The sequence below is a fragment of the Cololabis saira genome, chromosome 20 (genome assembly GCF_033807715.1).
Source record: "Cololabis saira isolate AMF1-May2022 chromosome 20, fColSai1.1, whole genome shotgun sequence".
Taxonomy (NCBI): Eukaryota; Metazoa; Chordata; class Actinopteri; order Beloniformes; family Belonidae; genus Cololabis; species Cololabis saira.
The window spans coordinates 30,917,126-30,930,220 of NC_084606.1; the positions used below are offsets into that span (position 1 = coordinate 30,917,126).

General features: G+C 40.0%; 1 protein-coding gene across 1 annotated transcript in view; it reads left to right on the forward strand.

Annotated features, from left to right (window-relative positions):
* Window positions 1-13,095, forward strand: part of LOC133420618 (phospholipid-transporting ATPase ABCA1-like) — a 278,328-nt gene that overhangs the window by 182,575 nt on the left and 82,658 nt on the right. Inside the window, exons 36-37 of the mRNA XM_061710356.1 lie at window positions 173-342; window positions 11,289-11,466. Coding sequence (XP_061566340.1) covers window positions 173-342; window positions 11,289-11,466 — 348 coding nt within the window. The remainder of the gene's footprint in view (window positions 1-172; window positions 343-11,288; window positions 11,467-13,095) is intronic.

The window sequence follows — 13,095 nt, forward strand, 5'->3', positions numbered from 1 at the left end:
AAATATATCGATATATATTAAAATCTTGGTATATCGCCCAGCCCTGATCATGGCTATATAATGTCCCATGAATGGCCTAAAACCTAAATGGAGTTGTTGACTATAAAGCATGAGATGTTTCATTCAAAGCACCTGTTGTTTTCAGTGCTACTGCTTGTCTCTTCCATGGCAGGTTTGGTTCTACAACCAGGCGCGGCATGCCATGGTTTCCTTCCTCAGCGTGGTCAACAACGGCATCCTGAGAGGAAATCTGCCAGTGGGACAGGATCCACGGAAGTACGGCATCTCCGTCTCTAACCACCCCCTCAACCTGACCAAGGCACAGCTCTCCTACGTGGCCATGTGAGTGAAAAGAAATCCTTATTAAAGATCAAAGATGATACCTGAAAATTGATGTCGGCCTATATATTGTGTCATGGCAAGGGTATTTTATTTGCCTTGTATCTGTCTAGATCTGAAACGATAAGAATATAAAAGAGTTGAGTCTGAAGTGTAGCATAGGAAATGGACAAACCCTCTGGAACATTGCCTACAGATTTGTTTTTTTTATTTTCATTTTCTTATGTCGTGAAAGGGTGAAATGACCTACCAGGTAAGCTGGCTGTGACACGCCTTTCTACTGCACAAGCATCTGAAATTATGGTTGCCAGGGCCGAAACGAGGACCTGCAGAGTTTTGCTGGTACGTGCAGTTACTTGGCCTGCTGCTAGGAATGTTAGGGCCATTTCAGTAAGGCAGCTGATCTACATCGTGGCTCCTGGCCAAGCTGGAGGAGCTGTTGGCTGTCGGTAAATGTTTCACAACCCATTTTGAATGTTATTTGGTGAAATTTTGCTGCTGCATTCAACAGCAAAAAAAAAAAAAAAGTGTCATGAGTGTGTAAATGTGTTTATTTTTGCTGCAAAGTTTGATATTTCAACATGATGATTTAATGGTAGCCTACCGTATTTTCTGGACTATAAGCCGCACCTGCATACAAGCCTCATCCGCTCTATTTTTAAAAAAAAAGATATGCAAGCCGCAGATATTTATGTTGTTAGATTAAATATTTACTACATGTACAGAAGGATTTTGAACTGTAAATGATGTACATGTTTGTACCTAAATAGATCGAGCTTCCTCCCCACATCAAAATGGCCCCCACACTCGAAATTTTTAAATCTCGTCTTAAAACATATTTTTATTCTTTGGCTTTTAATCCAGCATGAGAGTTGTGTGGTCTCTGTTCTGTCTTTTATGTTTATGAATCACTGGTTGTTGTCTGTCTGGTGTGTTTTTATTTCGGGCTTTTATGTGCTCTTATCTATTTTACTCTGTTTTTAGTTTTTACTATTTTATTATGTTTTGTTTTACTCAGTGTGGAGCACTTTGGTAACCTTGTTGTTTTTAAAATGTGCTATACAAATAAAGTGGAAAGTGGATCCTTTCCTAACGGTGTCTTTTAACACGGCAGCAACTTTGCTGATTAAAACCACACAGAACCAAGAGAAAATAACCGGTATTTATTTACTTATCTGTTTGAAATCTGCTTCTACCTACTTCAATCTGCTAAAGAAGTAGCGTATTCTTCTTTGCATTTATTTTGTCTTAGTTTTGATTCTAATTCCGGTTAGAGCGCCCCGAGCGGTGGAAGAAAAATCCACAGAATAGCCGCACCTTTGTATAAGCTGCATGGTTCAAAACCTATGAAAAAAGTAGCGGTTTATAGTCCAGAAAATACGGTAATTGCCTTCTTTTTTTTTTTTTGGAGCCAGCCCCCAGTGGGCACTCGAGGAACTGCAGTGTCCTTGTTTCCTCAAAGGCTTCATCTTGGAGGTTCGAATGTTGGCGCTTGGTCTGCTGCAGTAATACTGTACATCTGAATATGTCTGTAGTCTGAACAGTACTTTCATAAAGAGGTAAACTGTCCCTCGGTTCTAGACGACCACTGCAAAGGCAGACTCATGTTGATGTTTTCATCTGGATTTTGTAACTTCTGGGAGCAGCTGGCTGATTTACCGTAGTGATCTTACGAGGATTAGGATGCGTGAAATAAGATGGTGCCAGCCCTTTTAAAGCTTTACAAGTGAATGGAAAAATCTTAATAATCTACTTCTGTTTGACAGAGACCCTGCAGAGAAATGACAGGACTGAAGCTGTATGATTGGCTTTGGTTGAAACCGTCGTTGTGGGTGAAAAGTGCCCACATGTACTTGTCTGCTTGAGTTTCCCTTTGGTGGAGGAAAAGCTTCGGTTATTGGTGTCTGAATTACCTGGAGATGGGAATGTGAGTGCTTGTGTCTGTTTCTCAAAGAAAAAATCTGCAAAAAAAAAACTCAGAACAAAACGCATTTAACAAAACACAACATTTCAGACAAGAATGCAAAACTAAAAATATGGTATTTGACAAAGATGACCATGTTGTTGCATGTTCACTGCCATGTGCAGTGTTTTGTTTTGACCGGAGGACCAGAAGAGATAAGGCAGAGAAATGAATTTACTGGCGGGAAAAGCACCACAAACAAAAGAAGAGATGTGTTAACTACTTAGCTAATACGAAGCATACGGCAGATGGGCTGAGGCTGGATTTATTTGAATATTCACAGATTTGCAGGCCCATGGGAGCTATTTTTTTTACTCTAACTTGTCTGTGAGCAGCTCTCTGCAAGAGCCAGCTTAATGACATGGTAAATTATATCTTACAATTTAGAGCAAATCTCATACAGATACTGTTGTGTGCTGGTTTTTTTTTTGCTTATTGCTTTAGATTTTAAGGTCTGTCTTCATTTTCATCAGTTGTTGATTTTCTTCGCATTTTGTGAAATACCAGTGGTTATTGATCACTAGGGTTAATGGATAGAGGCTGGTGTAAATCCATCTGCAGCAAATTATAATACAGCATCATGATCAGAACTCCTGACAGCACAGAGGCCACTCAGTGTCCATTAAATGTGGTTTTATTACTTGCTCGACCACTGCTCCCCGCCTGGTATCTATGTAGTTATTGTGTGCTGACGACAGCCTTGAGTTAGAGAGGGAGACTGCACCACGGCTCGGGATAATTACAACATCATGTCTGCCATAGATTAAGGAGAAGCCTCATTTCTTTACCACTTCTCAGAGCAGAGTGTGGTACAATTGAAGAGCTATGATTTCAAGATTAGATTGGACTTTACTTCAGACTGAAAAAGTGTGCAAGTTTTAGTGATGACATGAGAGGGAAAAGGCTTAGGTAATGAACTGACGAAGTAGAGTGTTAAAGCTCCAACTGTGTGCTGGGCAGTGAGATGTTTGAAAGAACTGTTTCTAACCTTAACTATAGCAGCAAACAGAAATGTCTGATGTTGATGAGAAAATATGTTTCTCTATTTTTCTTATTTTTGTCAGGAGGATATATATTGTTTTTCGGCACTACCTTGTTCTCTATAGCTGATATAACATGAATTACTCCTATGTGGGATCAATAAAGTTCTTATTTTTGCCATCTGAGAAAATGTAATATATTATATTTGGTGCCTAACTGTTTCCCAAGTATATTAGTGCGTATGTGAATGAATAAATGAGACGTAAAACGTAACTTTCTTTGTAGAAAGGCGCTTTATGAAAATAAGTCCATTTACTCTTATTAGTTACATCCAATATGGCGGCAACGTTGACGTACGGCTCAGCACTCGATGGGGCGTCTACGTATATGTCTATGCTGTGACCTGCCTGTGACGTCATTTAAACAGTTTTTCGATTCGTACCCATAAACTTGAATTCGTGTTCACAGTGAAGACTCGTAGTCGTAGAAATTAGAGTTGTATTCACACGACTTTGCACTCACAGCTTTTAGATTCATACTCACATAAAAACAATCCTAACCCTAATAATTTATCAGACTCATGTGTGTGACAGCAGAATACGAATAGTTATAACATGGACACATCTTTTTGGAAGTTATCTTACACCATATTAAAGGCACTTAATGTAGCAATACAATTGACCATGAAGATATGCTGAGTTCTAAGATGGACCAGTGACCTGTCCAGGGTGAACTCCTGCCTCTCGCCTGAAAATAGCTGGGATAGGCTCCAACAGACCCCTGTGACGCTGCAAAGGATATAGCGGGTTTAGAGGATGGATGGATGGATGGATGGATGGATGGATGGATGGATGGATGGATGGATGGATGGATGGATGGATGGATGGATATGCTGAGTTGATAAAAGACCCACTGACAATACTATGCTATGAGTGATGTCATGTCTTGTAATACCATTTTGTTCCACTAGAAGGATAGTTTATTGTTGGACTTTCCTGTGATATGCTACCCCCACATGGTCAGAAGTGACAATGCTACATGGAGTGGCTAAAATGAATTGTGCAGAGCCGCTCGGTGGCGTAGTGGGTTAAGCAGCGGCTCATATACTGAGGCTACAGTCTTCCTGCAGCGGTCGCAGGTTCAAATCCCGGCCTGCGCACCTGCATGTCATCCCCATTCTCTCTCTCTCTACCCCCTTCCTGTCTGTACACTTTGAATAAAGGGCCACTAGAGCTGAAATGAGAAGGAGGATTATTCTGTAATAATTGGATCTAAACTGTGAAGCTGAATCTCACATAATCTGAACAGTTCAAATTCCAGTTTGTGATCTGCAGAATGAACAGTTCTTTATTTGCAAATATGTTTTCAGTTCAACTTCTCACGGAAATGAACGTGTTCAATGAACGCGTTAATTTGAACTCGTTCATGCACAAAACTGCTGGTTTCCTCCAGAGTCCTCCTCACCTCTCACAGTGTTTTATCTTATTGTTTTATTTTTGTTTTATGCTTTTATGTTTACATTTGTTTTATATGTTTTACTTTTTTTTTACGTTTTTTCTCTGAATCCATGTTAGTGTTCAGCACTTTGGTCAACTGTATTGCTTTCAATATAAAGCATAAATAAAGTTGAGTTGAGTTACGTCACAAAATTATTAAGCAGTAGGCATTTATCAAAATTAGTTTAGAATTGTTGTCTTTGTGCTTCATTTGTATTGAAGTATCTCCTTCCACGACAACTTTTCCAGCATTGAGATACACTGTCATTTCCAGAAACCTTTTCGTCCTACCATGTAATAATTAGTGAATATTCTTTCCACTGAAAATCACACAAAAGATTGCACTGAAACAGGATATACAGGTTATTTATAACTAAGATGCCAAATGAATTATAATTTACTCAAATGGCATGAAAATAGTTCTCTACATTGTTTTCAGAATTATTAACGACACAATTAGTGATCCAAATGTTTTGCGTGAAGCTTCAGATTCAATACTTATCGTATACTCTCAGCCCCTTATGCTGTTATTTTTTAAGCTGCACCCTGAAGCCCTAACCAATAAAAAATGCCTAAAGTAAAGCAATACTTTCCATATAGCTTTACTCCCACTGCTCATCGTTCTTGTTCTTTCATTATTAGTTAATTAGCAGATTGTGTCCTCTTTTCACTAACCAACTTCGAGCATTCAGAGCTAGATCATTCATAGTTTTGTCCCTTACATTTCCTCCCCACCTAAATGGAGCACAAAGCCCTTGAAAGCTGCAGGAATGCGGGTTGGCACCCACTTGCTGTAAATTATTTCATATTTATGTGTCCTGATTGCACCTGGTTGGTGATGATAAGTGCAGCAACGTAGCCACACAGGGTTTCTAATTTAATATGCAAATTTATCAAGCCGGACCAAGGTTAAAGAATTCAGGGGTTAAAGGAACGGAAACCAATTTTATCTGATGCTAATATTAGACAGACTGAGGGGCATTTGCAGGAGTATTGGATAGCATAAGTGAGGATGGGGCGACACTGAAATGAAGGTCAACATCCTGCAGAAAAAAAATGCTTTTTCTCCTTGTAATCAATACTGTAACATGTAGAATGGTTAATATTTTAAGATGTGCTCTTCTGGTTACTCCACATTGATTCCATAGCAAATTCATGGGGCGCCACAACAGATCATCATGCTCCGCATATTTATTTTACTGAGGTTTTTAACCCTTTGCATGTTTCTGGGCTTTAGACCATCACTATAAGATCACTGGCTTGTGACCCCTGAGTGATTGGGGCAAACATGGGGTTCATTGTCCTGCCCATGTAACAAGGACGGGGATCAAGTCAGTGACCTTCCAGCTAGAGATCAACCAATTCTACCCACTTTTCAACGGTGACCCCCACTTAACAGTGACTCTTTATGAGCCCGTATGATTATAAACCCTTTGAAATTGCATGTATCTTTAGAATCTGATTTAGAGAAAAAAAAGGCACATTTTCAAACAAGTTTCTGAGTTTCAGAATAACCTCCATGATCATACTCAGTCTAAATTCACATGCAGTCACCCTACTGAAACTTCTCAATTTGTGACAGATGCTTTAAGAGGAGTTAGAGCTATAAGTCAGGCTAGGTTGTCATCTTACTTTAGCTGTCAGATGGTGTAACTTTAACCTCACTAGGCTTTTATTCAGTGTGTCATGGCAAGGGCAAACATCCTCATTGTATCTCCTCTCCATAGGGGTGCCCCAAGGCTCAATGCTGGGACCCCTTATCTTTTTAATGCACCAAAGCTCTGCTTGATTTTCTCTTTATTTGTTGTTTTTTTACACTATTGCTATGCTGACTAGACCAAACAGAACCATCATTTGACCAGATTACTCACGGCATAGATCACTGCTTGCCACACTGATAACCAGTGTTGGGCAAGTTACATCCAAAATATAATACATTATATATTACTAGTTACTGTCATTTGAAAGTAATTAGTTACATTACAATATTACTATATCTGAATTGTAATGCGTTACACTACTTGTGTATTACTTTTGAGTTACTTTCAACAAAATAGCAAAAAAAGATAAATCTTGTCCCACTGGCAGATTTTTCTACTTATTTCAAGTGAAAATTTACTTGAAACAGGTGAAAATTGTCAAATAAGTTATTTTTCTGGTGTTATTTTTCTGGTGATGACTCTAAATGTTGAAATAGCAGTAAAACCACATTCATTGATGAAATGACATAAGGGATGGAAAGGAGGGATGGCAGTTTTACAGGGGGATGATTTGGACCGTTTTTATTTCAGGGGGGGGTGATTTGGACCGTTTTTATTTCAGGGGGGGGATGATTTGGACCGTTTTTATTTCAGGGGGGATGATTTGGACTGTTTTTATTTCAGGGGGGATGATTTGGACCGTTTTTATTTCAGGGGGGATGATTTGGACCGTTTTTATTTCAGGGGGGATGATTTGGACTGTTTTTATTTCAGGGGGGATGATTTGGACCGTTTTTATTTCAGGGGGGGGATGATTTGGACCGTTTTTATTTCAGGGGGGATGATTTGGACCGTTTTTATTTCAGGGGGGATGATTTGGACCGTTTTTATTTCAGGGGGGATGATTTGGACCGTTTTTATTTCAGGGGGGGGGGGGTGATTTGGACCGTTTTAATTTCGGGGGGGGGGGGTGATTTGGACCGTTTTTATTTCAGGGGGGGGGGTGATTTGGACCGTTTTAATTTCAGGGGGGATGCCATCACATCACCCCTCATCCCCCCTCAACTCGAATACTGCTCACACGGAACTCAGAACTTCTTCATAAATAACTCCCAGAGAGAAAAAAAACACCAGCAAGCTAACAAACAAACCAATATTTCTCTCAGAGTTAACAAAACGTACCAGCAATCAACAACTCGCAGCTGTTTTAACCTCTCCTCCTGATGGGCTGCAGGTGTGGTTTAAGGCTGATTTATGGTTCCGCGTTAAACCAACGCAGGCCATACGCCGTGGGTTACGCGAACTACTGCGTACCCTACGGCGAAAGCTCTGCGTCGATTTAACGCGGAACCATAAATCCGCTCTCACAGCGCGACTGACTGTGAGCCTGGCTCGTGCTCCTCGCCGGGCGCAGCTCCTCGCCGACTCCGCGCTCATATATATTTAATAAATGTATAAAGCCCATATATTAATAAAGCCTCACTTGGCCGAGCTCTAACGCTGAGACCATGGTAGATTTAAGTTACACGCGGACACGCCGCACTGCTGACTTTTCCCTGCCGGCTCTGCTCACTGGCTAAACAGTCCCCACACAAACAGTGTCCAGCGGCGCTACGTTCCGCCGCGCCGCGTTCCCAATGCTTTTTTCTGTTGTCGGGATGTCTCGCGGACGCGGTGTTGGTGAATTCTTTAAAAAACAACAGCTAAACGGGTTAAAATGCGTTGTAACGCGCGTTACTTAGATTGTAACGAGTAAAATATTACCGAAAATTTATTAGTAATGCGTTATATTACTGCGTTACAGCAAATAGTAATACATTACTGTAATTGCGTTACTTTTGTAACGCGTTACCCCCAACACTGCTGATAACCACTCTTGGATGATTGAGTCACCTTGGCATCTTTCTGTATCATCATGAATCTCTAGAGGACATATCTCTTCCAAACTTGCCACCTCCCCCAACGCACTCACCCTCACCATATTTCATTGCAGATAATTTTATCTGTCACCAGCTTTCCAACACCTGCTGTGATAATTGACCACACCCTATTTCCAACATCATGCCATCAACACTTATCTGTGAACACCGGCATAACCCTGAACACCATACAGTGTTGGAGTAACTTTGGTTCAGTGTTAGATAATTAACTATTTAAAAAGTTTTAAAGCAACACTCAAAAGAGTGGACACATATACACATGTATCTAGTGTTGAATTTAACTCTCTCTCAAGTGTTAATTTAACCCAGGTGGTTTTGCTGTGTAGTGGCTGGTAAGGTTGGTATTAAGACAGTTGAAAGAATCACTGTTGTCACTCTTCCCTCCATCACTGACATCTCCACCTCATGCTGCATCTGCAGAGCCACCAGCATTGTGGACGACTCCCACACTCTCTCCTGCCATCTGGCAGAAGGTTCAGAAGCACATAGGGCTTCACTGCCAGAATGGGGAAAAAGCTCCTTCCTCGAGGCCTTCAGACTCTCTGACGGCCTAAACACAACCATGCTCCACAAACACACCCCTGTACTGGTTTCTCTTTGAAACTTTCACACACACAAACTCTGGGATCTGTTTCCCCAAAACATCTCAAAGCGGAGCTGCCACTCTCCCGCAAACAAACAATCACGTATTATTTATCATTTATAGCCATCCTTTTTTGACACAGTTTCTACATTTTAGCACCATTGTGCATTTTTAGCACATTGACTGGTGCTAAAATAAGAGCCCCTGTCAAAATACTGTATTCACACACTCCAGTATTGCTACTCCTATAATTGTCGGCTGCCGGTGTTGCACTACTGTATCGTCTTGCATGGTTCACTGTCTTGTCCCTAAAGTTCTGCGCTTCTTTTCTCCCCTTCGTTTGTGCACTCCATGTGGTCTTCCCTGCTCTGTGTAGTTTCCTGTTTTTGTTCTTGTGTGCCTCACCGTTGAGACCGTTGTGTTGTTTTGCTGTTTGTATGGTTAAAATTACAATAAACACCCACTTGACCCACTTGGCTTGACTGAAGATACATCAGTCATTCTCTTCAGATTTATGCAGTAATGTAATTAGATCAGAGCCTAGATTGGAAAAGAATAATCCAGTCTTAGCATAGTTTCTTTAATTAAACTTCATGTCATGCAGCATTTGCTGTCCCTTAGAAGTGAGCAGCACGAAGTTGACACACTAATTTCAAAAGACGCATATCCAGCACAGAAAAACAACCGCTATGAAGAGCGTTGGGCTGGACCCAGACACTTGGATAGTTAGATATTCATTCATTGGGATTTTTTTTCTGTCCTTTGTTTTCTTTAGCAAACATCCACTACCAGCACTTTCATTCACTGGTGAAGATGAATGCCACTTACAGTAATTCACAAGTTCTTTCTAGGTGTTAAAAACTAAAGCCAGAAACCTCGGTTATGAAGCACACTTTGAATTGAGTGACACTTTTGCAACTAAACTCCTTCTCTATCACACTTCTTTCTTTTTTTTTACCGTCATAGAAGTTGCTTTTCATCTGGAGCACTCCTCAATCTCACATTCAACTAATTCGTCTCCTGCTATTCTACGGCCCAAGAACATGTGACCAAGCACCCTTAACACGTACTTGTTAATGCACATTTGGTGTCAGACATTTTGTAAGCGTTCTCATGTGTTTTGTTACAGTAAGCACCACTCCCCCACCATCCCACCCACCTCCCTGCAGAAAACAAAGCTTTGAATCTTCGCTGTAATCTTCTTCAGAGGCTCCTGAGACCATAAAATTGTATTTATGAAGCCTTAGAACAGAGCTGTGAAAACATGTTAAAAAAGAGTTGCAATATTTTGTTTCTTTGAAATTTGGCCAAAGCATGTCACAGACATTGAGCACTAACCTTAATCCAGTAGCTCTGCACATCCTCAGAGCAGAGCTGTTTTGTATGAAGGAACGGTTTAAATTCCTCTGAATCTCTACACAGGACTGACCAGCAGTTGCTGTGAAGAGGGTTACGAAGCTTGTTTCTCACATTCATAAACTGCCGTTAATTCTCATTGGTTCAAAAACTTTGAAGCACCACTAATTGGGTTTAGAGCACCAGAAGGTGTTCCAAACATATCATGGTGTCAGAGGGCTAATGAACCATTATCACTTCCTTTAGTTAACGTATGAAATGCTTGAATAATTTCATCAGTTGTAATAAAACGTGTTTAAATGCAACCTAACACTGCGGAGTGTTGAATAATATGTAATGTCTTTATTGCAGCCAGGATATGAGCCAAATGCTACTTCAACATTAAGAGTCATCCGGTTCATTACTTCCTGACAAGAGAACAACAGACCTGTTTATTTCTCACAGGCTCCACTTTTTATTCTGTCAGCTGTTTCTTTTACGGTGACAACACCTTGCGTACACTTTGCTCACAGCACAATATAGAGTCGGTCCATTTTTTGCAGAGGAAGCATATGCGAGCGAGGCGGTGCAAACCCAGTGAAATTGAAAGTCAAGTGAGAGTACAGGCTCTAAGAAATGTGTTGAATATCAAACAAAAGCTTTAATCAGTTGCAATGGAAGCAGAAGATCATCACTTACGTTTCAGTTAAATTTCACAAACTTTATATCATATTTCAGTTCATGTAAGTGCTTTTATAACAAGCATCTTAAAATTTGATTCTTTTCCATTTTTGTGGTACTATTATTATTATTTAAATCTATTCTTGAGTCGAAAACACAGATATAAATGGTCATTCCATCTAATAGTTTACAAGGAAGCATGTCCTGGACCGCATTATTAATTCTCCAGTCAGCTTTCTGTTTGCTTTTTCCCCTCTTCTTCAATCACAGGGCCACAACCTCCACTGACGTGGTGGTGTCCATCTGCGTTATATTTGCCATGTCCTTCATCCCTGCCAGCTTTGTCCTCTTCCTCATCCAAGAAAGGGTGAGCAAAGCCAAGCACCTGCAATTTGTCAGCGGAGTAAACCCAGCTGTCTACTGGTTGGCCAGCTTTGCCTGGGACATGGTAAGTTCATGCTTCATCGGGATGTTATGCCTAACAAATGTTGACTTCTTCTTCAGGTGCAGATCGGGGTTATTTTTAACTAAATATGATAAAACATATTCAATGATGTGATCCTCTCAAGTTCATATGCTGGTGGCCTCATTTTATTCTATTTTGTAATCTACTGTGTTCTTAAGATTTAATTTCCATCTAAGGTGTGAAAAATGTCCATGTTCTGTGATTGTTAATGCAGCTTCCAGCTACAGGGAACAGTATCACCAGAGCAGCAGTTATTGGCTGTGGCGTAATTATCGACAGCAGCTGCCCTGCTGGTTTTGCTCAAAAGGCTCACTGGCAGTTTCCCTCAGGCATAATGAAAGTAAACATTTCATCAGGCACCTTTGGTAAAGAAATGACATGAGGACACTCATCGTTATGGTGGATACATGCTGTCTGTTGGGAGGACAAATGCACCTTAAGAGCCTGTCTGATACCAGCCTGACGCATACTGCATTATTGTACCATGCATTATGTAAGAAAACAAGAGGTATTGCTCTGAATTAAGGCATATATGGCATTAAGGCATAATAATGCTTAATATTGCAGTTTAAACATCATCCAAAAAATTATAATAAAATATATATTGTTGTAGTGGGATCTGGGACCCTGAGTGCTGTTGTGTCTCCATGACTGGGAATAGCCCCACAACAAGAATGGGTTACATGCTTCTGTAGGGCCCCAAAAAACTTCTGGGTTGGTGCTGGTTTTTACTTCAGGGGTATGATGTAAGCCGGAGATGATACCGTTCCTTGATTAACCCTCAATGTTGACTTGGCTTTCCACATTCATTACCATCATGGCATTATTCAAACAGCCAAATCTTCTTCTATGGAGCCCATTGTTATTCAAAGGTTGACAGATGGCGTGATCAGATAGTGGTCTACCTTGACTTTGGTGTTCAGCTAAAGTGTCTTTGGCTCTTTGTCTACCATCTGTACTATTCTTCCAATAAATTTCGCTTTCTCTGGTCTATGTTCAGTTTGGTGTTGGAATGATACCAAGATACATGCTGGCAGGTTTTCTTCCTATTAAATGGGCTGAATGGCTGTTAAAAAAAGAACATTGAAGACATCCTTGATGCTAATAGAAGATTATCAAATAGTCCGTTAACGATTTAGGAAACTTTTTCAGGGGTACCAACAAATCTGGCCAGAATGTTTAAGATTATCCTCATAGAATAATTAAAGCTTTCTTTTGATACTTTAATGGATTTACTCTTTTGAAATGTAATGCTAAAGGACTGCACATGGGACCATTTTTAATTTCTTTGGATCACTGAACTATGTGGCTAAAATCAAACTTGTCTCTGTCTTTATTTTGATATGTTGTATCTTCTTAACAGTAGTTTTTTAAGACATTCGTAAAACTATTGCTTATCTGTAGTATAATCACATTTATTGTTTTAGACTAGCTTCCTAAAAGTAATCAAATATTTGTATATATACAATATTTGTAATATTTCAAGATGACCCATAGTCATTTTTGTTTCTTAAAGCTAACAGCTTTTTTCTTTTTTTTTCTAGTAAATGGGATTTAAAAATGATAAACGAATAACAGTCATTCACTTTGGTGTGCAACTTATTGACCATT